Source organism: Loxodonta africana, chromosome 15, assembly GCF_030014295.1.
Source record: "Loxodonta africana isolate mLoxAfr1 chromosome 15, mLoxAfr1.hap2, whole genome shotgun sequence".
Lineage (NCBI taxonomy): Eukaryota > Metazoa > Chordata > Mammalia > Proboscidea > Elephantidae > Loxodonta > Loxodonta africana.
Window position 1 is genome coordinate 68,859,197 of NC_087356.1, and position 27,931 is coordinate 68,887,127.

Here is a 27,931-nt window from a genome sequence, read left to right on the forward strand (position 1 = left end):
TAATTTCTGCATTTGATTGGATCACCTTTCTTTGGAACAGGCACATATATGGATCGCTTTCTGCCAGCTGGCCAGGTAGCACTCTTCCAAATTACTTGGCATAGATGAATGAGTACTTCCAGAGCTCCGTCTGCTTTTCGAAATGTCTCTAGTGGTATTTCATCAATGCCTGGAGACTTGTTTTTTGCCAGTGTTTTCAGTGCAGCTTGAATTTCTTCCTTCAGTGCCACAGGTTCTTGATATATGCGACCTCGTGAAATGGTTGAGTGTTGACCAGTTCTTTTTGGTATAGTGACTCTGTGTATTCCTTCCATCTTCTCTTGATGTGTCCTGCATCATTCAGTATTTTGCCCATAAACACTCTCACTGTTGCAACTCAAGGCTTAAATTTTTTCCTCGGGTCTTTCATTTGAGAAATGCTACCCATGTTCTTTCCTTTTGGTTTTCAAACTCCAGGTCTTCACACATGTCATTATATTTCACTTTGTCTTCTTGAGCCGCCCTTTGAAATCTTCTGTTCAGCTCTTTTACTTCATCATTTCTTCCTTTTGCTTTAGCTACTCGATGTTCAAAAGCAAGTTTCAGAGTCTTTTCTGACATCCATTTTGGCCTTTTCTTTCTTTCTTGTCTTTTTAATGACCTCCAGGTATCATGTCCTTGGAGTCAGTCCTCAGCTTGTCTGATCTTCAGTCATTAGTGTTCAGTGCATCAAATCTATTCCTGAGATGGTCTCCAGATTCAGGTGGGATGTACTCAAGGTTGTGCTTTGGCTTTCCTGGACTTGCTCTAATTTTCTTCAGCTTCACCTTGAACTTGCATACGAGCAATTGATAGTCTGTTCTCCAGTTGGCCCCTCACCTTGTTCTGACTGGTGATATTGAGCTTTTCCTTCTCCTCTTTCCGAAATGTAGCAGATTTGATTCCTCTGTATTCTGTCCAGCCAGGTCCGAATGTAGAGTCACCCTTTATGTTGCTCAAAAAAGGTATTTTCATTGAAGAAGTTGCTGGTCTTACAAAATTCTATCATGTGATTTCCAGCATCATTTCTATAACCAAGGCCATATTTCCCAACTACTGATCCTTCTTTGTTTCCAACTTTCATATTCCAATCACCAGTAATTATTTGTGAATCCTGATTGCCTGTTTGATAAATTTCATATTGCAGAGCTTGGTAAAAATCTTTATTTCTTCATCTTTGGCCTTAGTGATTGGTGCATAAATTTGAAGAATAGCCTTATTAACTGGTCTTCCTTGTAGGCCTTTGAATACTATTGTATTACTGACAGCATTGTACTTCAGGATAGATCTCAAAATGTTCTTTTTCACAGTGAAGTGAATGCTATTTTTCTTTGTCATCCTTGGCATAGCAGACCATATGATTGTGTGACTCAAAATGGCTAATACCAGTTCATTTCAGCTCACTAGTGCCTAGGATGTTGATATTTATTTATCCCATTTCGTTTTTAAATTTCTAATTTACAAAAGAAAGACCATAATCACAACATTGAACCTAATCACGAAAGTCTGTGTGATTATGAGAACTTTTTGCTTTCTTCCTTATTATTTCTCTATTTTCAAATTTCATGCATTAGTTTTCCCAACATAAATATAGAATAAAATTTGGAATTTGACAAAATATCAATTTTAGGTACAATATGATTATTTCCTATTTTTAAGAAAAATATAAAGAAGGGGGAAAAAACTACCGTTTTTCCATCACTACAATAAAACTCTTTTAAATACCCTTTCAGTATAATTTTAATTTTTCCATAATAAAAGAATTCAATTGTGAATCATATATTTCCCTTAATACAATATTATACATATGTATATATTTTCTATATCCTGATACATTATTTCAATTCCTTAGTTAATGATATTGTTGCATATTTAATGTCCTTTTACTTTTCTATTGAATAAATAAATATGAATGCAACATCATTCACCCTGTAAGTCTGACTTGCCCACCAAATGACATGGCAAGCCAAGCAGTATTTAATTCTGTTTATGCAAAACTTTCTTGAGCATTTTTACTTGCTACAACACTGCTCCCATTCCATTCCTGTCATTGGTGGTTTCAGACTTTTGAATGTGGCAATCGACTCTGTACAGATTACAGCCTTGGAAACCCTATGGGGCACTTGTATTCTGTCATATAGTGTCACTAGGTGTCAAAATCGACTCTACAACAATTGACTTTTTGGTTTTTTGGACTTTTTTTTTTTACATGTCTTAAAAAGGTTGAAGTGAAACTAACTGCTGGAAACCATGGAGAGATAAATTTTGTTTCAACACAAGTGAGAACATTCTGGCAGTGAGACACACCCAGAAATACAATCAGATGCCTTAGTGTGCAGCCATGTACTCACAATTAGAACTGTTCAAGCATAGCCTGAGTTATCACTTAGCACTTATATTGTTCAAGGACAAAAGCACTAGATGGAACATTAGATATATCATCTTCAATACCTCTTTCGATTCCAGTATTTCATGATTGTATAAATTTAATCTGACTATTGTTAGACGTACAACGGTTAAGAGCTCAGCTGCTAACCAAAAGGTCAGCAGTTTGAATCCAATCCAATCCCAACCCTTGGAAACCAGTTCTACTCTGTACTATACCGTTGCTATGACTTGGAATTGAGTTGACAGCAACGGGTTATTGTTAGGCAGTCTTGCATTCAAATCTCAGCATGCGCTTGCTCTGTAACCTTGGGCAAAGTATTATCACTCTCCAAACCTTTAGGAAAAAAAAAAAGTAGATGTTAATATCTATGTCCTGGATGTGATATGAAAGCTATATAAAGTGACACCTGGAAGATACTTAATACAGTTCCTGGCTATTGGCAAGAACTTCATAAATGTTAGCATTGTTTTAATTGCAATCTATTGAGTTTCTCTCTAAAATAGCTTTCATTTGCCCAACATTTTCGTTTCTATAATCATGGTCATAATTTATTTTCTTAGCATCACTTTCCTGTTGGTTCTTTGTACATTAATACGCATAATAATACAGAGATTTACAATTAATTTACTGATTATTAAACTCTTAAAAGACATCAATATTCTCCATGGTCTATAAATAAAGTTCAGATCAATTTTCATGCCATTCAAAGATTACTTTTATTATAAACTTTTTATTTTATTTCCCAACAATATTCCATATTTTGGCTCTTCCACAAAAGGGTGTTTGGTAGGCTCTTGGTTTTGACTCATCATGGTTCCTTGACTTTCTTCTTCTTCCAACTCTTCTCCCTATAAAAACTAAAATAATATTTAAGGCACAGCAGAAGAACAGACTTAATAAGACCATTTTCTATATCGCCATGAATTTGTTTACATTTACAGTTAGCACTTAATCATTTAATTCTGTATTACTTACCATGATTTATTTACTGGTTTTTCTTCTTCTCTAGACTGTAAACTAAAAAAGTGTCTAGCACAATGACTTGCATATAATAAGCCTCAACAAAAATGTGCTAAATGAAATCTCTGAAAGAAGGTTAGAAGTAAGTTAACACAGACTAAGTATCAGTAAACAGAGATATATCTATGTCTGAACTGAAATGTGCAAACAAAGAAATGTTTGCCATAATTTTATAATGGAGAGGACAGGGAGATGATAAGGAAACCTGTGTGAATATTAGAGTGAGGATGCCATGGATTGAACTATATCCTCCCAAAATACGTGTTATAACTCCTAACATCTATGTCTGTGGTTATAATCCTAGTCGGGGATGGATCGTCTTTGTTATGTTAATGAGGCAGGATTAGGGCAAGTTTATGTTGAATCAATCTCTTTTGAGATATAAAAGAGATTAAGCAAGCCAGAGGAGCAGAGATGGGGGGAGAGAGATGCCAAGTCTGAAGAAGATCGCCCTGGAGCGGAAGATCAGAAAAGACAAGAACCTTCGTCCAGGGACAAAAGAGAGAAAAAACCTTCCTCTAGGGCTGCCAGCCTGAATTTGGACTTTTAGCCTCTTAAACTGTGAGGAAATAAATTTCTGTTTGTTAAAGCCATCATTTGTGGTATTTCTGTTATGCCAGCACTAGATAACTAAGACAGAGGACAAGTAGAGATACATAATTAGTTATGTTCATCATTAAGTGCATTGGGACGAAGGCTAGAGCAGAGGAATCTAATATTCTGAAAGTCAAAGACTGGGATTCAACATAAACCTCCTTCTTCCTAAAGAGTTCTGCTCTGTACATTTTTCTCCTCCTTTGTTCTGGAGAGGAAAATGATTCTGACGATCCTGTTGGATAGTTCTGAATACTAACCTTGCAGTACTCATTGATGATGTGTGACACATAACCTAATAAAGTCTCCTTTGGCAATTATTATGAGTCACTAGTCTTGATTTCACAATACTGATGCCCAAGGCCCTTTGCATTGGTTGGTTGATATAAGAGAGAGAATTTATTCTCTGGGTATAGATGCTATGTGTCTGATTAGAAATAAACAATCATAATGACCTCCCACTAGATTCATATCTCACAGGTATCAAATCTTGGGAAACTAAACAAGTAGAATTTCCCCTTTTGCCCATTGGCTCTCAAGTATTTAATATTCTCACATAAGTGTAATTTATTGTTCTTGTTTCATTCTGGATTTTAAAGATGTGACAGACATTGTTAGAGCTCCAGTGAGCTTCATGATAATCTATTTGTATTTTAAACATTTAAAATTTCAGGAAATGTCGAAGACATGGATGAAATATATTTTCTAGATGGATTTCCCACCGAGAAAAGAAAACAACCTAAGATATAAGTTTTAAAAGACCTCCCCCATGATCTCTACTAACACTATTTAAACTTTAAGATGTACACATCAAACAATAATACTTGGAATATTTTAATTTGGAGGCTGAATGAAAGCATCTTGCATATATTGCTTTGAGTTCCTAACATGCCTACCATGGAGAGATAATGCTTTTTTTATTTTAAAAGTAAAAGAAAATTGTTTTAAAAAACTGGAAACGTATGCATTATAAAGATTATTTAAATTATCTATAAAGACTGAATTACATTGCTAGGTATAAAATCTATATTTTTAAATATTCTTCAAAAGATTTATTAAGTGTTATCATATAATAATTACAATAAACAATAATTAATAGTGTGAATAATTTCCTTAATTGAGTTTACCTTAAATGTTTTAATTAATGATTGATGTGGCCTTTAATCTGCTTATTTTTATGTCATTTTTAAAAATTAGAGTGGGAAGGGCACACATTTAGTAACAATGTAATACATAAAACCGTGGAAAATTTTGCTATTGATAATTATATAAGGAGACTTGGTGGTACAATAGGTAAAGCACCAGACTACTAACAGAAAGGTCAGGGGTTTGAAGCCACTAAACATGAATAACTTATTCATATGATTTCAATGCACAGTCAAAAAATGTCATTTCTACATGTCTGATTCTATAATATGGACAAAAAGAAAAATATTTTAGAAACAGGGGAAAAAGAATACAGGAATCTCAGGGAAATGGAGGTGGCAGTAAAATACAAAAATGTGTAGAAAAGCATGTTGTATAAAAACAAGTAAAAATACACATAACGTATTCAGCCCTGATTAGTCTATCAATCTCTTCCATCATAGAGTTACCATCTTGTTGGCAGGAATTATGTCTTATCATCTATCATCTGCTTCCATATTTCTTTTTTCTTTTTTTTGATATGTTGTTGAATTCTATCAGCTAGAATTTTGTTGAGGATTTTTGCATCTATGTTCATGAGGGATATAGGTCTGTAATTTTCTTTTTTTGTGGTGTCTTTACCCGGTTTTGGTATCAGGGATATGCTGGCTTCATAGAATGAGTTTGGTAGTGTTCCATCCTTTTCTATGCTCTGAAATACCTTTAGTAGTAGTGGTGTTAACGCTTTTCTGAAAGTTTGGTAGAACTCTGAAGTGAAGCCATCAGGGCCAGGGCTTTTTGTAGTTGTTGGGAGTTTTTGGATTACCTTTTCAAACTCTTTTTTTGTTATGGGTCTATTTAGTTGTTCTACTTCTGATTGTGTTAGTTTAGGTAGGTAGTGTTTTTCTAGGAATTCATCCATTTCTTCTAGGTTTACAAATTTGTTAGAGTACAATTTTTTGTAATAATCTGATATGATTCTTTTGATTTCACTTGGGTCTGTTATGATATGGCCCATATCGTTTCTTATTCGGGTTATTTGTTTCCTTTCCCATATTTCTTTAGTCAGTCTGGCCAATGGTTTATCAATTTTGTTAATTTTTTCAAAGAAGCAACTTTTGGCTTTATTAATTCTTTCAATTGTTTTTCTGTTCTCTAATTCATTTAGCTCAGCTCTAACTCTTATTATGTGTTTTCTTCTGGTGCCTAATGGATTCTTTTGTTGCTCGCTTTCTATTTGTTCAAGTTGTAGGGACAGTTCTCTGATTTTGGCTTTCTTCTTTATGTATGCGTGCATTTATCGATATAAATTGACCTCTGAGCACTGCTTTTGCTGTGTCCCAGAGGTTTTGATAGGAAGTGTTTGCATTCTCATTGCATTCTATGAATTTCTTTATTCCCTCTTTAATGTCTTCTATAACCCAGTCTTTTTTCAGCAGGGTATTGTTCAGTTTCCAAGTATTTGATTTCTATTCCCCGATTTTTCTGTTATTGATTTCCACTTTTATGGCCTTGTGGTCTGAGAAGATGCTTTGTAATATTTCGATGTTTTGGATTCTGCAAAGGCTTGTTTTATGACCTAATATGTGATCTATTCTAGAGAATGTTCCATGTGCACTAGAAAAAGGAGTATACTTTGCAGCTGTTGGGTGGAGTGTTCTGTGTAAGTCTATGAGGTCAAGTTGGTTCATTGTAGCAAATTAGGTCTTCAGTATCTCTATTGAGCTTCTTAATGGAAGTCATATCCTTCTCCGAAAACAGTTGCTGCTTCCCCATGATTGGTTGTTCTCTCGTTAGCCCCGTCAGTGTGCAGCCTGCTTGTGCTGGCTCAGTCTCTGCCGAGGTTACCCCAGGGGGCTAGGGGTTAGGGCTGTGTCCCGTGCGTGCCCCACTGCAGCAAGCCGCAATCAGACCTGCCACTCGGCACTAGGGAACTCCCAAGGCTGTGGCACCAGATGCCAGTTCCAGAGGCTGTTGCTGCTTCAGGATGCAGCTTTTCCTCACCTGTCACTCAGGTCAACTATTTAGACCTGTCTACCCCCATATTTCATAACACAGTTTTCTGCACTTAGTCATTAGTAGGTAATGAACTTTGTAGATTCGAAATGGTTAAGAATTATTTACCTTGGAGATCAATTTTTTCCTGAAAATTTTATTTGTACACTTATTAGAAACAAGGGCCAAAACACAAGCTATTCAGAAAATCAAAGGATATAGACCAAAGAGATCATTCTATGAATTATGATAGAATTAAGCCTTACCAAAGTGCCAAATCCCATGTACATAAATTATAGCCTCCCCACATGAAGGCCTTTGAAGATTAAAAAAAAAAAGATTAGAGGTAATATGGATTACTAGGGGTGACATCCGGGCCTTCCTAGAATTGACATTGCCTGCCATGTGACAGACAGCTGTCCATATGACACTATGAATCCAGTCTTATCCTTGGGAACTGCCTTCCAAATAATCAAGTGATGGCAAGAATGTCACTATTTCTGTATCTATGTTGCAGTGTCTGGGCTTCTTTCATACTGAATATTTACCAAGATTTATAAACCTTTGTTAATGCAAAACAGCCTTTTCTCAATGATTTTATTGAGAGCAACTTTGACATCCTTATTCCTCAGGCTGTAGATCAGGGGGTTCAGCATTGGCACAATAATGGTGTAAAACAGAGAAGACACTTTGCTTTGGTCCATGGAGCTGACATTTGATGGCTGCAGGTACATGAATGTTACAGAACCATAGAAGACTGTAACAGCCAAAATGTGGGAGCTACATGTCCTGAAGGCTTTGGACCTGCCTTCAGTGGAGCTAATTTGCAGGATGCTGGCAATGATGGAGGCATAGGAGCCGAGGACAGTCAAGGTTGGTGCAAGAGTATTAAACGCACTGAAGCACAAAAGTACCACTACATTGATATAAGTGCTGGAGCAGGAGAGCTCCAGTAGTGGGAGAACATCACAGAAGTAATGGTTGATTATTTTAGCCTTGCAGAAAACCACTCTTAGCATGCAACCTGTGTGAGCTGTGGCACTAATCAAGCCCATCATGTACACCTCAACTACCAACCGGGAGCAGACCTGATAAGACATGGTGACTCTGTAAAGCAATGGATTACAGATGGCAACATAAGGATCATAAGCCATAACACCTAACATATGACATTCTGATACAATAAAAAAAATGAAGAAGTAGAGCTGAGTCAGGCATTCAGGGTAGGAGATGCTGTTCTTCTCGGTCACAAAGTTCACCAGCATTTTGGGGGTAATGACAGTGGAATAGCAGAGATCAATGAAGGACAAACTGCTGAGGAAATAGTACATGGGGGTGTGCAGGTGAGAACTGAGCCCAATCAGTGTAATCATGCCCAGGTTCCCCACCACTGTGACCACATAGGCTCCTGGGAAGAAAAGAAAGAGGGGCAGCTGGAGCTCTGGTTTGTCTGTTAGCCCAGCAAGGATGAACTTGGTCACCGTGGAGTGATTTCCTGCTGCCATTTTTCTCTGGGAAATCTACGCAGGAAGAGAAGAAGAAATTTGAGTTAGGTGTTTATTTATGCAGCATGAAACAGATGCAAGTCTTATCAATTAGGTATCTCCAGTTCTCTCTCCCTGTCCCTGCTCTACGCTGGAAGTTAAATACTCTGGGATTATGGGTCATGCACATAAACACCAGATGGAATTATATCTTTTTGCTTGTTTGTTTTTATTTCTGAACAGTCTCCGAACATCCAAAGACCTGTTCTGATAACTTAGAATATTGCGTGTTCTGACCCAGGTGGTACAATGGTTTAGCATTGGATTACTAACTGGAAGGCTGGCAGTTCAAAGCCACCCAGTAGCTCTGCTGGCGAAAGACCTGAAAATCTGCTAATGTACAGATTACACCCTAGAAGACTATACGGAGTAGTTCTACTCTGTCACATGGGATCGATAGGAGTTGAAAATGGACTCAGTGGCACCTAACAACAGCGACAACAACAAAGTACCTTCCATGCCTTATTTGAAATCCTCTCAACTCTTCTGCAGAACAATGCTACCAGGAAACAAGTACCTGTTACCGTGAAGTTGATTCCGACTCATGTGGACCTCGTTCGTGTGTGTCAGAGCAGAACTATGCTCCACAAGGTTTTCAAAGACTGATTTTTTGGAAGTAGATCAGCAGGGCTTACTTCTGAGGCTCAATAACCATTTGCACTATGCAGGGATTCCACAACAATTACTAGTATACTTATTTTATATATTTGGCTCATAGTGACCACTAAAAAAAAAAAAAATTTTTTTTTAGAGGTCAAATATTTGCCCATAGTTAGGCATATTATAAACAAGTGATCGCTATATGATGGAAGACTTTTGTGGCTGTATATGGGTCCTTCACCATTTCACCTTCTGTTTCTTCTTTTAGCTAGTCACGTCTGCTCTCCAGTCTTATCTCTTTATCATTTCAGAGAAACACTTACTGCAATTAATGTGAGGTGGATATTAAAGTATAAAAATAATGTACTGATCACTGATGTAGGCTGGTTTCCCTTTAAAGAGTACCTTGTCTACTGGCAACAATTTAAAACTATAGAAATAGAGGCTCTGGGAAGTAACTGAATGGCTAGCATTAAGTATATTTCCAAACTGAGGCCCACATCCAGGAAGGAAGTGTGTTTTCTAATGAGGAGAAGTCAGAAGTTCCTATGACTGAAGGTAAAACTCATTCTTTCCCAAAACACCACGTGCTACATACTCTCGTGTAACCTGGCGTGGTCCATGACCCTTGGAGGTTTTGTTCCAGGGGACCATGGCTACAGGATGGAAAACTTACGTGGTATTTTGACCATGTTGTCTTTGCATGTCATATGCATGTTGCATTGTATTTCACACTCACCTTTAGATCAGATCTTTTATCACTCCCTCAAGGGCATTAAAAAGCAGAAACAGTGTCTATATCTCTGAGACGTGAGTTTTGAAGGAAGTTGATGAGTCCTGGATTGGGATACCATGATGACAGTTCTATGTTCAAAAGAAAAAGATGATAAAGGTATCATAAAAGATTGATGATTTATCAGAAACAAGGAAAAGAGTGTGGAGATAAGAATGAATGTGAGGATTATATTACTATTTATTATTTATATTAAATATTTTATAAAAAAATTTTTTTTTTAGGGTGGTATTATTCAGTGCTTACCATGTGATTAGAACTGTCTAGGCACTTCATAAATATTATTTAATATATTTTCCCCAGCAACCCTATATATTATAAGCTTATGATTCCCATTCCATAGATGAAAAAACTGAAACTTGAGAGTCTTATGTGAGTTATTCTAGGAGACAGTGGATTTTCAGTATAGTTGTGGATGGTGGTTTCCTAATAAAAAAAAAAAAAATTTCCTAATAGTACAGATAAATTTCACATAACTATGGGAAATAAAAGTAATAGTAAAAGACCTGTACTAACACTTATATCTCCTGGAAATACCAATTGGCTAAAAGCAAAGCATGTGCAAAATACACCCTACATTCAAAGAACATAAGAGCTGGAAAAATTATGATATTAATAATTAACATTCTTGTGTGATTCTAATTAGACAAGCATGTAGACTGAATCCCACAGTGGTGAATCTTACACTTGTCATCTATCCATGCTCAGATTGCTCAACGAACAATGAATGGATAAAGGGACATAACTAAGTTCACAACTTGTAATTAATCAAAAAGCCATTATCTTTCTCAAATTGTCAATTTGGCAATAAATGTTTGCTGAAGGTATTTGTGCTTCCACTGTGCAAGTGATACATGAAAACAAGCAAATATAAAGCCAAAATTACATCTTCTGTGGACTCCTCTGCTTTCATGTTCCAAGATTATTCAAGTAAAACACTAATGACCAAGGTTATTACAATCTCAGTCTTTGCTAATAGCAATTTTCACATGTTTACTACTTTGTGGATTATGATTAAAACTAAAGTCCTTGAAAATTTTAAATACATAGACTTTGAAAGTTGTTTTGTTTGTTAATAAGAAATAGTTTTGTTGTTGAAGCTTCTTATCTATAGGAGTAAAGTTTACCTATGATTGTGAAAGAAACTTTCTAGAGTGAAAGATTGTTAGTTTTAGATAATATCAGAACACTGCAAAATTATGATTTAAAAGTGATTTGTCTAGAGTTTTGAAATAGTACCAGGAAAAAATGTTTACCTTCTCAGGAACACAATTATTTGACTTGTTTTTGAAAAATAAAGTATGATTTGCTACCATTAAAAATGTTGCTGTTGCTAGCTTATCAGATGTGCTTCTGAGAACAATAAAAAATGATGTTAATTCTCCAATTAAAATGTCTTAGGGATTGGTAAATGTCTTTTATGGAGTTGTATCACTGCAGAGCTTCTCTTTGATACGATGAAGGCACTGATATGATGAATATATCATTATTTATAATCCTTAAGCTATCCTTAGATATGTCATACCTTAAACAGTATAATAAATTTAACATCAAATAATAATACTTTTAAGACAAAAAATAAACTGTTTTATGGACTACAAAATTCTCAAAGCCACTTTTTTTTCTCTCTTTTTTAAATTGTATTTTAGATGAAGGTTTACAGAACGAACTAGCTTTTCATTAAACAATTAATGCAATATTGTTTTATGACTTTGCTTAACAATCCCACAACTTGTCACCACTCTCCCTTCTTGACCTTGGGTTCTCTATTACCAGCTTCCCTGTCCCCTCTTGCTTTCTAGTCCTTGAGCCTGGGCCGCTGTGTCCCTTTAGTCTCATTTTCTTTCATGGGCCCATCTAATCTTTGGCTGAAGCGTAAACCTCAGGAGTGACCTCATTACTGAGTTAAAAGGGTATTTGGGGGCCATATTCTTGGGTTTCTCCAGTCTCTGTCAGGCCAGAAAGTCTGGTCTTTTTTTGAGTTAGAGTTTTGTTCTACATTTTTCTCCAGCTCTGTCTGGGACCCTCTATTGTAATTCCTGTCAGAGCAGTCAGTGGTGGTAGCCAGGTTCCATCTAGATGTACTGGACTCAGTCTGGTGGAGGCTGCAGTAGAGGTGGTCTATTAATCCTTTGGACTAATCTTTCCTTTGTGTCTTTAATTTTCTTTATGTTCCCTTGCTCCTGAAGGGGTCAGACCAATGGAGTATCTTAGATGGCCACTCACCGGCTTTTAACACCCCAGATGCTACTCGCCAAAACAGAATGTAGAATAATTTCTTTATAAACTATGTTATGCCAATTGAGCTAGATGTTCCCCGAGGTCATCTCAAAGCCACTTTAGACTTAAAAATTGTAACTGTCATATTGCCAAATGTATCCGTAAAATAGTGGTAATGAAGTAGTAGATAACTTTCCAAAGAAAATGAATAAGTTAATTTGATTTCAAAATCATATACATGAGATAGTGCCGGTATACATAACATACAGTCCAAGCAATATTAAAGATTTAGTGTTTTGTTTTTTTGTCTTTCTAGATCCTGTAGTAAAACTTGAGTTTCTGTATTGTATATTAAATATGTAGCGTCTAAAAACCATGTGAAATTAAAATAATGCCTTTTGTAGTTTTTTTCACAAAGTCTTAAATCACTTGAATCATTTTTTACAATTTAATGCATTACATTTTAGATATTTCAGAATTCCATTTTGTTTTCAAAAAGATTTTTAAAAAATTCCAATAGCTAAGGAAAAATAAGCTTAAAAATTAGGAAGAATATGTGCTAAATAAATCTGAGCGGAGCAGAGCTTGAATTTTAAACAAAAAATGTGTGTACAATATACAACCCAAAACCTAAACCTACTGCCATCTAGTCAATTTTGACTCATACACAGTAAATAAATAAATAAATAGTCACTGTCAAATTTACTCTGACTCATGGCAACCCGATGTGTGTCAGAGTAGAACAGTGCTTCACAGGGTTTTCGATGGCTGACTTTTTGGAAATACATCACCAGGCCTTTCTTCTGAGGCATCTCTGAGAAGATTTAAACCTCAAATCTTTTAATTAGCAGCTGAATAGTTTCATCATTTGCATCACCCAGGGACACCAGGCACCCAGCAAAAAAAGCAAATCAAACCCTTCGCTGTCAGGTCGATTCTGACACATAATGACCCTATAGGATAAAGCAGAACTGCTCCATATTGTTTCCAAGGAGCATCTGGTAGATTTGAACTGCTAACCTTTTGGTTAGTAGCCAACGTCTTTAAGCACATATACCCAGTAATTACACTAAATTACTATTATATTGCATCATAAATAAATTTCAAAATGATTTTCAGATATTTTCAGTGTGATAATGTAACTCACATGTCTCCAGAGCAGGTAATATCCTGGGAACCATTAAGAAAGATATTCCAATAAGATGACTCAAGTACAATTACACATATTAGCAGCATTTTGATCCTATGCTCCCTTCCACCTGGGCCATTATTCTTAAAACTGAGGAAAGGGTGCTTGGTTTATATCCTCTCCCGAGTCATTTCACACTACAGCCTGCTTCTCTGCTGTTACCTGGCACCTATCATGGATAATAGCTCTATTGGTTCTTTCACACCTTGGATACTCACTATTTCCTGGAAGTACTAGGACTGCTTCTGCTATCCTTTGTTTTTTTCAGGCACCATTAACACATGACTGATGAATATAATGCAATTTTATTAAATGTTCCACTATAAAAAGTTATTATACCATAGGCAGAATGCAACTGCTAACCGAGTGTTAGAAAGCCATGGCCATGAGGAATGTATTACTAACACTGTTGCTCCAGCAGTCTGAGTTTAGCTGCCATGTTCTCTTATCTTTCTACATCAACAACTGTAAACCACCGAACTTGGGAAGAAGTAGTCCAGTAGATATATATATATATATATCCCCAACCCCATCCCTATATATATTTTGGTAAAAGTCCTTTAGAAATGTATTTGAATTTAGAGCCTTTCACAAAACATGCACTTTTCAAATGAATAATCTCTGTCTTAACCCTTTATATATTTCTGTTACCTCCTTGATCCATATGGCATTCAAGTTTGTGACTCCTTGCTAGACCTTTTGTCTTGGATTGAATTGTGTCCCCCCAAAATATCTACCAGCTTGGCTAGGTTGTGATTCCCTTGTATGATTTCGTGATTGTCTACCATTTTATCATCTGATGTGATTTCCCTATGTGTTGTAAATCCTATCATTTTGATGTAATAAAATGGATTAGCAGTAGTTATATTGATGAGATCTATAAGATTAGACACTGTCTTAAGCCAATCTCTTTGAGATATAAAAGAGAGAAGCTAGCAGAGAGACACGGGGACCTCATACCACCAAGAAAGCAGGGCTGTGAGCAGAGCAGATCCTTTGGACCTGAGGTTCCTGTGCTGAGATGTTCCCAGACCAAGGCAAGATTGATGACAAGGACCTTCCTCCAGAGCCGACAGAGACAGAAAGCCTTCCCCTGGAGCTAATGCTCTGAATTTGGACTTGTAGCCTACTAGACAGTGAGAGAATAAATTTCTCTTTGTTAAATCCATCCACTTGTGGAGTTTCTGTTAAAGCAGCACTAGATGACTAAGATACCTTTCTTCTAATTCTCTTGGAAACCAACTCCTCCTTGATGTGACAAATGACAACCCTAAAATCCCCTTTTCTTAACATACTGCAAACTAACTTTTATTTTCAACAAGATTCCTCAAATATAAATGATTTTAAGTGTAAGCTAGATACAAGAAATTAGAAGTTGATGATACAATATGATGTGTACATGCCCTGCTGAAAAATCTTTTATTCATAAAAACAAAAAACCCACAGCTAACATCATACATAATGCTGAAAGAATGAATACTTTCCTCCAAATATCAAGAATAAGAGAACAATGTTCTCTCTAGCCATTTCTATTGAATATTATAGTGGAGATTCAGGGCAGAGCAATCAGTCAGACAATGAAATAAAAGGTAACCATGTTGGAAAGGAAGAGATAAAACTATTCAAAGATTATATAAATTTGTGTATGGAAAATCCATAAAAAATATATTAGAGCTAACGTAAAGTTTCAGCAAAGTTGCAGCTTAACAATCAGCACAAAAAATTCAATTGCATTTCTATATATTAGCAATGTCGTTATGTGCAGTTCAGTCGGTTCCAACTCATAGCAACCCTATGTATGACAAAACAAAACACTACCTTGTCCTGTGCCATCCTCATAATTGTTGCTATGTTTGAGCCCATTGTTGCAGCCACTGTGTGACTCCATCTCACTGAGGGTCTTCCTCTATTTTGCTGACCCTCTGCTTTACCAAGCATGATGTCCTTCTCCAGGCACTGGTCCCACGTGATAACATGTCCGAAGCATCTCAGATGAAGTCTTGCCATTCACCCTTCTTAGGAGCATTCTGGCTGTACCTCTTGCAAGACAGATTTGTTTGTTCTTCTGTCAATCCATGGTATATTAAATATTCTTCAACAAAGCCGTAATTCAAATGCATCAATTCTTCTTTGGTCTCCCTTATTCATTGTCCAGCTTCCACATGCATATGAGGCAAATGAAAAGAAAATGGCTTGGGTTCACACCAGAAAATCTGCTTCCTTCTAGTTGATCCCAACTCATAGTGACCCTATAGGACAGAGTAAAACTTCCTTATCCAAGGAGCAGCTGGTGGGTTCAAACTGCCAACCTCTATGATTAGCAGCCTAGCTCTTAACCACTGTACCACCAGGGCCTCAAGGTGACAGTTTTACTTTTTAACACCTTAAAGAGGCCTATTAATATTTGGTTTGATTTCTGGTATTGGTCATTTTGAATTGAACTACCATATGGCATACTAGGCCAGGAATGACAAATTGAAGAGGACTGGTATTGTGTTTGTCTTCAAAAAGAACATCTCAAGATCTATGCTGAAATAGAATGATGTCAGTGATATTATCCTTATCCGTACAAGGAAGACCAGTTAATACACTATTATTCAAATTTATAAACCAACTACTAATATCAAAGATAAAAAAAGTGAAGATTTTAACTAAGTTCTGCAGTCTGAAATGATCAAACTTGCAATCAAGATGCATTAATAATTTCTAGTGATTGGAAAGCAAAATTTGGAAACAAAGATGAAGGATTGTTAGTTGGAAAATATGGCCTTGGTATTAGAAACCACATGGGAGATCCCATGATATAATTTTACAAGACTAACCACTTACTCATTGGAAATACCTTTTTACAACAACGTAAACGGTGACTAAACAAATGGACCTCAAAAGATGGAATGCAGAGAAATGAAATCCTCTACATCTGTGGAAAGAGATGATGGAGAAGCTCAATATCATCAGTCAGAAAAAGGCCAGGGGTCGACTCCAGAACAGACCATCATTTGCTCATATGCAAGTTCAAACTGAAGCTGAAGAAAATTAAAACAAGTTCACGAGAGCCAAAGAATAACCTTGAGTGTATCCCACCTGAATTTAGAGACTGCCTCAAGAATAGATTTGATGTATTGAACAATAATGACTGGACTAGATGGCACCTAACCACAACAACATCTAGAATATGTTAAGAATTCTTAAAAGTGAACAACAAAAAGACAAACACACAATACAAATATGAGCAAGAGACTTGAACAGGCATTTGTCTAAAGAAGGTATATAAATGGCCTATAAACACATTAGAAGATACACAACATCACTAGTCAATAGAAGAATGGAAATCAAAACCACAACAAGACACCTTTTTACACCCACTAGGATGACTATAATTCAAAAGACAGGCAATAACAAGGTTTGACAAGGATGAGGAGAAATTGGAATTATCATACATTGCTAGGTCCTAAAGGGTCAAGAAGAGTCAGAATCAACTCCATGGCAATGGTTTGGTTTTATTTTATTAATCATGAATTAGTAATAAATTACATATATGGGGCAGGCATATATTCTATTTAAAACTTCCTCCTATATCTTTTATCAGAGAAAAAAATTGAGCAAATATAAAAATAAAATAAACATTACTTCAAACCAAACCAAACACACTGTCTTCGAGTCAGTTCCAACTCATAGTGATGCTGCAGGACAGGGTAGAACTGCCCCATAGGGTTTCTAAGGCTGTAAATCTTTACAGAAGCAGACTGCTGCATCTTTCTCCCCTTGGGCAGCTGGTGGGTTCAAACTGCCAACTCCCAGCAGACGTAAGTGAGGTATCCAGTAATGTGTTGCCTGACATCGGCTTTCCTCTGACTGCAAGATATTTTGCCATGTGCAGACAGCAACACTCCCAAGCTTTGGGTCGAGTCTATACTTTCCTATGAGGAATATAAAAATGTCTAGAGGACAAGCAGTTTGTATTCGGTTATCAACTGAAAGGCTGGTGATTTAAACCCACTAAGTGGTGCCATGGAAGAAGTGCTTGGCAATCTGTGTCCATAAAGATTATAGCCAGAAAAGTCTATGTACCTCAGTTCTATTCTGTAACACAGAGGGTGACCACAAAACACAATCAAATTGAGGGCAACAGGTTTACAGCATAAAACTGTCCATTCATGATCAAGTCCAACTTGCTGCTGCTCTTTTAAACCCCTAAATTATGACTTACCAGTTACCCTTTATAATATCTCAAAAATTTTTTTTTTTTTGAATCAGTTCCTTTTTTTGACCCCTATTAAAGGAGCTGAGCTGCAGTATCCTCCCATTTCCCTGACTCTAATTCTTTGGCCAGTCGACTGTTTTTCCTGTATTCTTTGCCTCATGAGAACCCAGAAAACCAGTGCCGTTGAGTCGGGCTGACCCATTAATAACAGCCCGCATCAGAGAAGCCCCAGTATTTATTGTGCTGTCTTGGTAACTCTCACTGCAGATATGGGGCTGTGATCTATTATCATATTTTTACATAAATAACAGGCACCTTCTACATTTTTTTGCCACCCATACCATCCCCACCTCGAGGTATTTTAGTAACTATGTTACGCAAATTGACATGGAGGCACTTATGAAAATACCTTGGGGAAAGAGAGTGGCTGACAAACAAACATAAAAGGCACAAGTTATTTGTGTAAAAATACGGTACCTGTGACCAGACCACTTGAGAACTGACCCTGGTACATGCTTTCAATTTCTGTTGCTTTCTGTTCTGCTGCCCTGTTTTTCACCACCTGTCTGTTTGAATGCCCTGTGACTGCTATTTGTGGAGGATTCACCAAATCACCTACCCTGTGTCAGTGGTCTTAGCCTACGTTGACTTACTCACCTAGAGATCAATGAATCCTGAGCAAAAGAGTTGAAATATGAAAAAAAAGATAGTTTTCTGCCTTTGAATGCATTACAGGAAAAAATGAGTAACGATTGGACAGGTATCTTTATGAAATTCCAATATGGTTGTAAGAAGCCTGAGACTTCATGAAGATTAAAAGGTTCTAGGACAGATGGGATTCAGACACTCACCTTTTCCTGTGTGGAATGTTTAGCCAGGGTGCTCTGTATACTTTAGACCAAGTGCCCTCTGAAGGAAATAGCTCTTAGTAATGTCGGGGGTGGCAGTTCAAAATAGAGACCCCTTGGTTCTCTTTTACTGAGGGCTCAGAATGCAGATGTCCGCTTCTGAGTTTCTCATGTAAATATTATGAATCAAAGTTGTGATTCCCTAGTGTAATTCCCTCATAGTGCTACCTGAGACATTTGCCAAAGTGGCACGTTTTTATCTAGGGTTTCAATATACAAGAGGTCTCATCAAAAACATACAGATAGAAGGTCCCCCAAGATTTCTGTTCACCAGGGATGAGCTACTGGGAAAAAGGAGCAATTAAAACTTTCTTTTCTCATCTTTCTTATGATGCTCTCATTGGCTCCGTAGTGTATAATATTCCCTCTCGGTGTTGAAATAGTAGACAGTCGGTACATTATTGACTCAAAATTAAGGTCTGACAGACATTGTTCTAGGAGGTCCTTATGACAACAGCTTCCAAAATGAATATATTTTCTGAACTATTTGAAACCATAGTTTTAATTCTTTTTCTATTTATTTAAGGTTCAGAGAAATGTTCACTGGATTTGTTGGTGTTGCTCTCTGTAGTTTTGAAGACTATCTTTTTGTGCATAAACTTTTGTTTATAATACCAAGGATTTACTGAACACTTACTATGCACCACACACACAAAATTCTAAACCTGTTACATTTAGTGATTTAATCCTCACACAGCCCAATGTGGAAGACAATATTATATTGAATCAAGTAGCAATTTCATATGATTTCACTTCATATATTATGCCCATTTAAAGAACAATGGAACTGAGGCACAGAAAGGTAACTTGCATACACTGACCCGGATAGCCAGATGAACTTCAGTTTTCTCATAAAATGATTACATTTAGTATGCTACATCTTTTTTAATAATTTTTATTGTGGTTTAAGTGAAAGTTTACAAATCAAGTCAGTCTGTCACATATAAACTTATATACACCTTACTACATACTCCCATTTACATTCCCCCTAATGAGTCAGCCCGCTCCCTCCTTCCAGTCTCCTTTCATGACCATTTTGTCAGTTTCTAGCCCTCTCTACCCTCCCATTTCTGCTCCGGACAGGAGATGCCAATACAGTATCAATCGTCCACCTGATACAAGTAGCTCACTCTTCATCAGCATCTCTCTCCAACCCATTGTCCAGTCCCTTCCATTTCTGATAAGTTTTCTTTGGGAATGGTTCCAGTCCTGGGCCAACAGAAGGTATGGGGACCATGACCGCTGGGATTCTTCTAGTCTCAGTCAGACCATTAAGTCTGGTCTTTTTATGAGAATTTGGAGTTTGTGTCCCACTGTTCTCCTGCTCCCTCAGGGGTTCTCTGTTGTGCTCCCTGTCAGGGCAGTCATCGGTTGTGGCCGGGCACCATCTAGTTCTTCTGGTCTCAGGATGATGTAAGTCTCTAGTTCATGTGGCCTTTTCTGTCTCTTGGGCTCATAGTTATCATGTGACCTTGGTGTTTTACATTCTCCTTTGATCCAGGTGGGCTTAGACCAATTGATGCATCTTAGATGGCCGCTTGTTAGCATTTAAGACCCCAGACGCCACACTTCAAAGTGGGATGTAGAATGTTTTCTTAAAAGAATTTATTTTGCCAATTGACTTAGAAGTCCCCTTAAGCCATAGTCCCCAAACCCCCGCCCTTGCTCTGCTGACCTTTGAAGCATTCAGTCTATCCTGGAAACTTCTTTGCTTTTGGTCCAGTCGAGCTGAGCTGACCTTCCATGTATTGAGTATTATCCTTCCCTTCACCTAAAGTAGTTCTTATCTACTATCTAATCAGTCAATAACCCTCTCCCACCCTCCCTCCCTTCCCCCTCTTATAACCACAAAAGAATGTGTTCTTCTTAGTTTATACTATTTCTCAAGAACTTATAATAGTGGTCTTATACAGTATTTGTCCTTTTCCATCTGACTAATTTCACTCAGCATAATGCCTTCCAGGTTCCTTCATGTTATGAAATGTTTCCCAGATTTGTCACTGTTCTTTATCGATGCATAGTATTCCATTGTGTGAATATACCATAATTTATTTAACCATTCAACCGTTGATGGACACCTTGGTTGCTTCCAAGTATGCTACATTTTTAAAGCATTCATTCATTTAACAAATGGGCAAAACATCATTTTGCATGTTAGAATATCGAAAACCAGTTGCCGTCGAGTAGATGATCACTCATAGTGACCCTATAGGACAGAACAGAACTGCCCCATATGGTTTCTGAGGAACAGCTGGTGGATTCGGACTGCCAAACTTTTGGTTAGCAGCCGAGCTCTTGACCCCTATGCCACCAGGGCTCAGTGTGTTAGAATATACACTTAGAATACAAAACTGTATTTTTAAACAAATTTGTCTTCAGCTGAGCTTAATACATATTTGGGAAACAGTTATGTAGCACTTACCCTGGTGGTGCAGTGGTTAAAGCAACCAACTGCTAACCAAAAGGTCAGTAGTTCTAAACCACCAGTTTCCAAGGGAGATAGATGTGACAGTCTGCTTCCTCAGAGATTAGGGCCATGAAAGAACTATGAGTCAGATCTACTTGATAGCAGGAGTTTGGTTATATTGGTTTTATACATCAAATAATGTTTGAAGCACTCTACAGCTTTAGTCCTCACATGTTTATCTATCCTCTTTCATGAATGAGGAAAATGAAGCCCAAAATGTTAATCAACTTTTCAGATTGTAGGCACTATCAATCAGTATTTTAAGACAACAGGTATAAACCAAAATTATGGATAATAAGCTGAGATACATGGTTACCTACTTAGGAAAAGGAAACCCTGGTGGCGTAGTGTTTAAGAGTTCAGTTGCCAACCAAAAAGGTAGTAGTTCTACTCTACCAGGTGTTCCTTGGAAGCCCTGTGGGGCAGTTCTACTCTATCTTATAGGGTAGCTATGAATCAGAATCGTCTCAATGGCAACAGGTTTTATTTAGGAAAAAAAAGAAAATGAATTTATGTTATAGCTCAAAACTCATGAAATCATTCATTTCCCCATTAAAATTATTTATTTTCCTTTTATGCACAAAGCTTTGTGATAGGTGCTAAAGTGATAATGGGAAAAAAACTAAACACAATATTGGTCCAGTACTGTGTGCTCTCCAATATGGCAACCACTAACTACATGTGGCTATTTAAAATTTAACTAAATTAAATTAGGCTAAATATTTACTCTCACAGTCACACTAGCACAGTTTCAGGTGCTCAACAGCCACACATGACCAGTGGCTACTGTATCGGGAAATGCAGAGAGAACATTGCCATCACTGCTGGAAGTTCTATTGGTCAATGCTAGTCTAGTGGAAGAGAGAGAAATGATGAAATAATCAATTTAACATAAAATTACAACAGTGGTACTTGCTGTGGAAGACAGGTTCATTTTGGAATGAGACCCTACCATTTTTGGCTTCAAGCATCCAAGCATAGCTAGAGGACATCATTCAATTGATAGAACTCAGAAATTTTTTTTAGTTGTGCTTTACATGAAGGTTTTCAAAGCAAATTAGTTTCTCATCAAATGGTTAATGCACATATTGTTTTATGACCTTGGGTGCGATCCCAGAGACCTGTCAATACTCTCCCCTTCACGACCTTGAGTTCTCCATTCCTATTTGTCCAGCTTTCCTGTCCCTTTTTGCCTTCTCATCTTTTTCCCTGGCTGATGGACCCATCGAGTCTTGTGTGAATGGTTGAGCTATCTGTATTATTGTTTGTCTGATCTTTGGCTGACGGAAACCTGGTGGCGCAGTGGCTAAGAGCTCAGGCTGTTAACCAAAATCGGCAGTTCAAATCCATCAGGCGCTCAGTGGAAACCCTGTAAAGGCAGTTCTGTCCTGTAGGGTCACTATGATTCTGAATCAACTGGATCACAAGGGGTTTAGTTTTTGGTTTTGGTAATCTTTGGCTGAAGGGTAAACCACAGAAGTGACTTCAGTACTCAGTTAAGATGGTTTCTGGGGGCCATAATCTCAGCGTTTCTCCTGTCTCTGTTAGACGAGTCAGTCTGTTTGTGTGTGTGTGTGTGTGTCTGTGTGTGTTTGAGATCTTGAACTTTATTCTACATCTTTCTCCAGCTCTGTCCAAGGTCCCTTTATTGTGATTCTTCTCAGAGCAGTCAGTGGTAGTAGCCTAGATGTGCTAGACTCATTCCGGTGCAGGCTGTGTTAGTTGTGGTTCATTAGCCCTTTGGCCTAATCTTTCCTTCGTGTCTTTGGTTTTCTTCATTCTCCCTTGCTCCAGGCTGGGTGGGACCAGTCGAGTATCTTCGATGGTCCCCATGAGCTTTAAAGAACCTGGATGCTACTCACTGAAGTAGGATGTAGAACATTTTCTTTATAAACTATGTTATGTCAATTGACCTAGGTGTCCAATGAGACTACTGTCCCCAGGCCCAAGCTCCAGCTACTCAGTCCCTCAAAGTGTTTAAACGTGTCTAGGAAACGTCTTTCCTTTTGCTTTGGTCCAGTTGTGCTGGCTTGCGCTGTATTGTGTATTGTCCTTCACTTTGCCGAAATTGACACGTCTAATAAATTTTTTTTTTAATAAATCTAGTTAGTGATTTCCCGTCTCCTTCCCTCTCCACCCTCGTAACCATCAAAGAATGCTGTTTTCTGTGTGTAAACCTTTTCTTGAGTTCTTAGAATAGTGGTGTCATACAATATTGGTCATTTTGTGACAGACTTATTTCACTCAGTGTATTGCCCTCCGGATTCATCTATGTTGTGAGATGTTTCACAGATTCATCACTGTTCTTTATCATTGCTTAGTATTCCTTTGTGTGTATGTACCATAATTTTTTATCCATTCATATGCTGATGGGCATTTAGGTTGTTTCCATCTTTCTGATATTATGAATAGTGCTTCAGTGAACATGGGTGTGAATATGTCTATTTGTGTGACGGCTCTTATTTCTCTGGGATGTATTCCTGGGAATGGGATAGCTGAATTGTTTGGTATTTCTGCTTTTAGCTTTTTAAGGAAGTGCCATATCGTTTTCCAAATTGGATGTACCATTTTACGTACGCACCAGCAGTGCGTAAGACTTCAAATCTGCCCACAACATTTCCCACATTTGTTACTTTATGTTTTTTGGATTAGTGTCAATATTGTTGGGGTGAGTTGGTATTTCAATATAGTTTTGATTTGTACTTTTATAATTGCTAACAATTGCAAGCAACTCCTCATGTATCTGTTTTCCACCAGAATGTCTTCCTTAGTGAAGTGCCTGTTCATATCATTTGACCAATTTTTAGTCAGATTGTTTGTCTTTTTGTTGTTGAGGTGTTGCAGTATCATGTAGATTTGAGAGATTAGACCCTTGTCAGATATATCATAGCCAAAAAATTATTCCCAGTGTAGGTTTTCATTTTACTCTTTTGGTGACTACTTTCGATGAGTGTAAGTGTTTGATTTTTAGGAGCTCTGAGTTATCTAGTTTCTCTTTTGGTGTTTGTACATTTTTAGTTATGGTTCGTGTACTGTTTATACTTTGTATTGGAGCCCCTAGCTTTGTCCTCATTTTTTCTTCCTTGATCTTTATTGTTTTAGTTTTTATATTTAGATCCTTGATCCATTTTGAGATAGTTTTTGTGTACAGTGTGAAGTATGGGTCCTGTTTCATTTTTTTGTAGATGTATATCCGGTTATGCCAGAACCATTTGTTAAAGAGACTGTCTTTTCCCCATGTAACAGACATCAGCCCAATGTCAAACATCAGCTGCTCACAGATAGATGGATTTATGTCTGGGTTCTCAATTCTATTCCACTGGTCTATGTGTCTGTTATTGTAACAGTATCAAGCTGTTTTGACTACCATCATTGCACGATATGTTGTAAAATCAGGTAGTGTGAGCTCTCCCACTTTGTTCTTTTTCTTCAGTAATGGTTTACTTATCTGAGACCTCTTCCCTTTCCATATAAAGTTTGTGATTTGTTTCTCCATCTTCTTAAAAAGTACTATTGGAATTTGGAACGGTATTGCATTGTATCTGTAGATAGCTTTGAGCAGAACTGTCATTTTCACAATGTTGGGTCTTCCTATCCATGAACATGATATGGTTTTCCACTTATGTAGGTCTCTTTTGATTTCTTTCAGTAGTGTTTTGTACTTTTCTTTATATAGGATTTTTATGTCCCTGGTTAGAATCATCCCTAAGTACTTTATTTTCTTGGGGGCTTTTGTAACTGTATTGATTTGGAGATTTCCTTTTCGAAGTTCTCTTTGTTAATGTAGAAGAATCTTACTGATTTTTCTCTGTTAATGTTGTATCCTGCTTCTTTGCTCAAATCTTCTATTTGTTGCAGTAGCTTTCTTGTAGATTCTTTGGGGTTTTCTGTGTATAAGATCCTATCATCTTCAAATGGGAATATTTTTACCTCTTCATTGCCAATTTGGATGTCCTTTATTTCCTTTGCTTGCTTTATTGCTCTAGCTAGGACCTCCAGAACAATATTGAATAAGAGTAGTGATAAAGGCCATCCTTGTCTGGTTCCCATTCTCAAGGGGACTGTCTTCAGTCTCTCTCTGTTTACAGTGATATTGGCTTTGGCTTTATACAAATGTCCTCTATTTTGTTGAGGAATTTCCCTCTGTTCCTATTTTGCTGAGAGTTTTTATCAGGAGTCGGTGTTGGTCTTTGTCACAGGCGTTTTCTGTATCAATTAATAAGATCGTGTGGCTCTTTTGTCTTATTTATGTGGGTGATTATGTTGATTGATTTTCTAATGTTGAACAGTCCCTGCATACCTGGTATTAATTCCATTTGGTCATGATCTATGATTTTTTTTTTTTTTGATATGCTGTTGAATTCTATTTTCTAGAATTTTGTTGAGAGTTTTTGCATTTATATACGCAAGGTACATTGACCTGTAATTTTCTTTCTTTCTCTCTCTTTTCTTTTTTTTTTTTTTGAAGTGTCTTTGCCTGGCTTTGGTATCAGGGTTATACTGGCTTCAGAAAATGAGTTCAGGAGTCTTCCTTCCTTTTCTGTCCTCTGACATAGTAGTCTTGGTGTTTAATCTTCTCTGAAAGTTTGGTAGAATTCTCCAGTGAAGCTGTCTGGGTCAAGGTTTTTTTTGTTGTTTTGGTAATTTTTTTTTCTTTAATCCCTTCCTTTCTTATAGGTTTGTTTAGTTTTCCTGCCTCAGTTTGTGTTAGTTTAGGTTGATAGTGTAATTCCAGAAATTTGTCCGTTTCCTCTAAAATGGGATCTATCCTGGAGAATGTTCCATGTGAGTTGAAAAAAATGTATAATTTGCTGCTGTTGAGTAGACAGTTCTGTATATGTCTATGGGTCAATTTGGTTGATTACAGCATTTAGATTTTCCATATTTTTATTGAATTTATTTCTAGATGTTCTGTCTTTCACTGAAAAGGGCACACTGGAAGTCTCTTACTGCTGTTATGGAACTGTTTATTCCTTTTGTAAGTGCTGTTAGAGTTTATGTATTTTGGAGCACTGTCATTGGGTGCATGTATATTTATTATGGTTACGTCCTCCTGGTGTACTGACCCTTTAATGATTATATAGTGTCCTTCTTTACCTTTATGGCAGATTTTGCTTTAAAGTCCATTTTATCAGAGATTAATATTGCCATTGATGCTCTTTTTTGCTTGTTGTTTGCTTCATATATATTTTTTCCATCCTTTCAGTTTTAGTTTGTGTCTAAACCGTGTCTCTTGTAGTCAGCATAGAGACAGTGTTTTGTTTTTAACATATACATACATTCTGCCACTCTCTGTCTCCTTACTGGTGCATCTAAGGTATTTATATTTAGTATAATCATGGATAGGTATGAGTTTACTGCTGTCATTTGATGGTTTTTTCTTTGGTGTTGACAGATTTTTGTCCTGCTTAATTTTCTGTGCTGAATTCTTTCTGTTTATGTATTTTCTTTTCATCTCTTTCATTATTGTTAATTTTGTGTTTGCTGAGTCTTTATGTTTTTCTTCTTTTTTAGTTTGGTGATTAGGTTTGTTAGCTTCCTCTGTGGTTACCTTGAAGTTTATCCTTTCTTAAGTTTAAATCAGTCTTTTATTTCTTAATATCACCTTAACTTCCCCTCCACATAGAAGTTCTGTGACTACACTGTTTATTCCCCTTCTTTTTTTTGACATTGTCATTGATTACATATTGATGTCTCTGGTTACCTCTTTACAGTCTTTTAGCTTTGATTTGATTTTGTGATTTCCCTATCTTGGCTGATAACTGGGTGATCTTCCTGTGTCCTGGTCTTGAATTGTTTCTTGATGTTGTTATTTCTCTAACCAGGGGATTCCACCCTCTTGGCCTTGCCTTAAATGTTTTAATAATTCATAGATTGGGGGCTTTAATCTGCTTATTTTTAAGTCTTTTTTTTTTTTTCTTTTTGCAATTTGGAGTGAGAAGGGCACCAACTTAGAAACAGAATGATCCATAATCCCTGTGGAGAATTTTGCTGATCAATAATTATATGAGGAAACGTAGTAGCAAATTGGGTAAAGTGCTAGGCTGCTAACTGAAAGGTCAGCAGTTCAAATCCACCAGCCACTACAAGGGAGAAAAGGCCTTTCAGTCTGCTTCCATAAAGTTTACAGCCTAGGAAACTACATTGGGATAGAGTTCTACTCTGTCCTGTAGGGTCACTATGAGTCAGAATCTACTATATGGCACACACAACAACCATTATATAACTATAGACCAAGAAATCTGAAATAATGTAAAACATAGTTTTCTGTTCTCATGAATTTGATAATCTTCATAGAGATATCTACAAGCATTCATTAATAGTAAACAGTACCAGAAAGGACATTATTACCATAGAATGTGTGATGACCTAGAAAAGGGCCTAATGATACCCTGGAGTGGTCAAAAATGCATGGAGAAATAGACACTTGACTTTTTCATTGAAAGGTGTGTACAATTTGGAAAGGCAAGATGGAATCAAGAGGCCACTTCAGGACCAAGAAGCAGCATGAATGAAGGCCTAAGAAATAAGCTTTGTTGAGATTTCTATTAGCTACCCCATCCAGCATATTTTTTACCTTTCTGGCAGCTCTTAATAGCTATTAAAATATTAATACATTTTATTTATGCATTATGCATTTTATTTTAATCACACTGTTATATTATATTATTCTTCTTAGACACAATGCCTAATCCAAATGTTAAACTCTTGAGAGATCACCAGAGTTTTCTGTGACTAAACACAAATTTTGTAAGGTGGGGCTGCAACTGCTAAATATCATTTATATTCATTCTTTCTTCCTCAATAATCAATGCCCTGGATCTTAGTTTGGCACATGGCCATATAGAATAATCATGGCATTTCT

At 37.0% G+C, this 27,931-nt stretch overlaps 1 protein-coding gene across 1 annotated transcript; it reads right to left on the reverse strand.

Moving 5' to 3' along the window:
* Positions 1 to 7,506: 7,506 nt before the first annotated feature.
* On the reverse strand, positions 7,507 to 9,345 carry LOC100671047 (olfactory receptor 8G50-like). The gene has a single exon (XM_064268357.1). It carries the CDS (start codon positions 8,644 to 8,646, stop codon positions 7,696 to 7,698), a length of 951 nt encoding a protein of 316 aa, XP_064124427.1. The 5' UTR covers positions 8,647 to 9,345; the 3' UTR covers positions 7,507 to 7,695.
* Positions 9,346 to 27,931: the final 18,586 nt, after the last annotated feature.

What these genes read in the sequence shown, in the direction of transcription:
- LOC100671047 (XM_064268357.1), bottom strand. Translation starts at nt 8,646, where the DNA reads ATGGCAGCAGGAAATCACTCCACGGTGACCAAGTTCATCCTTGCTGGG.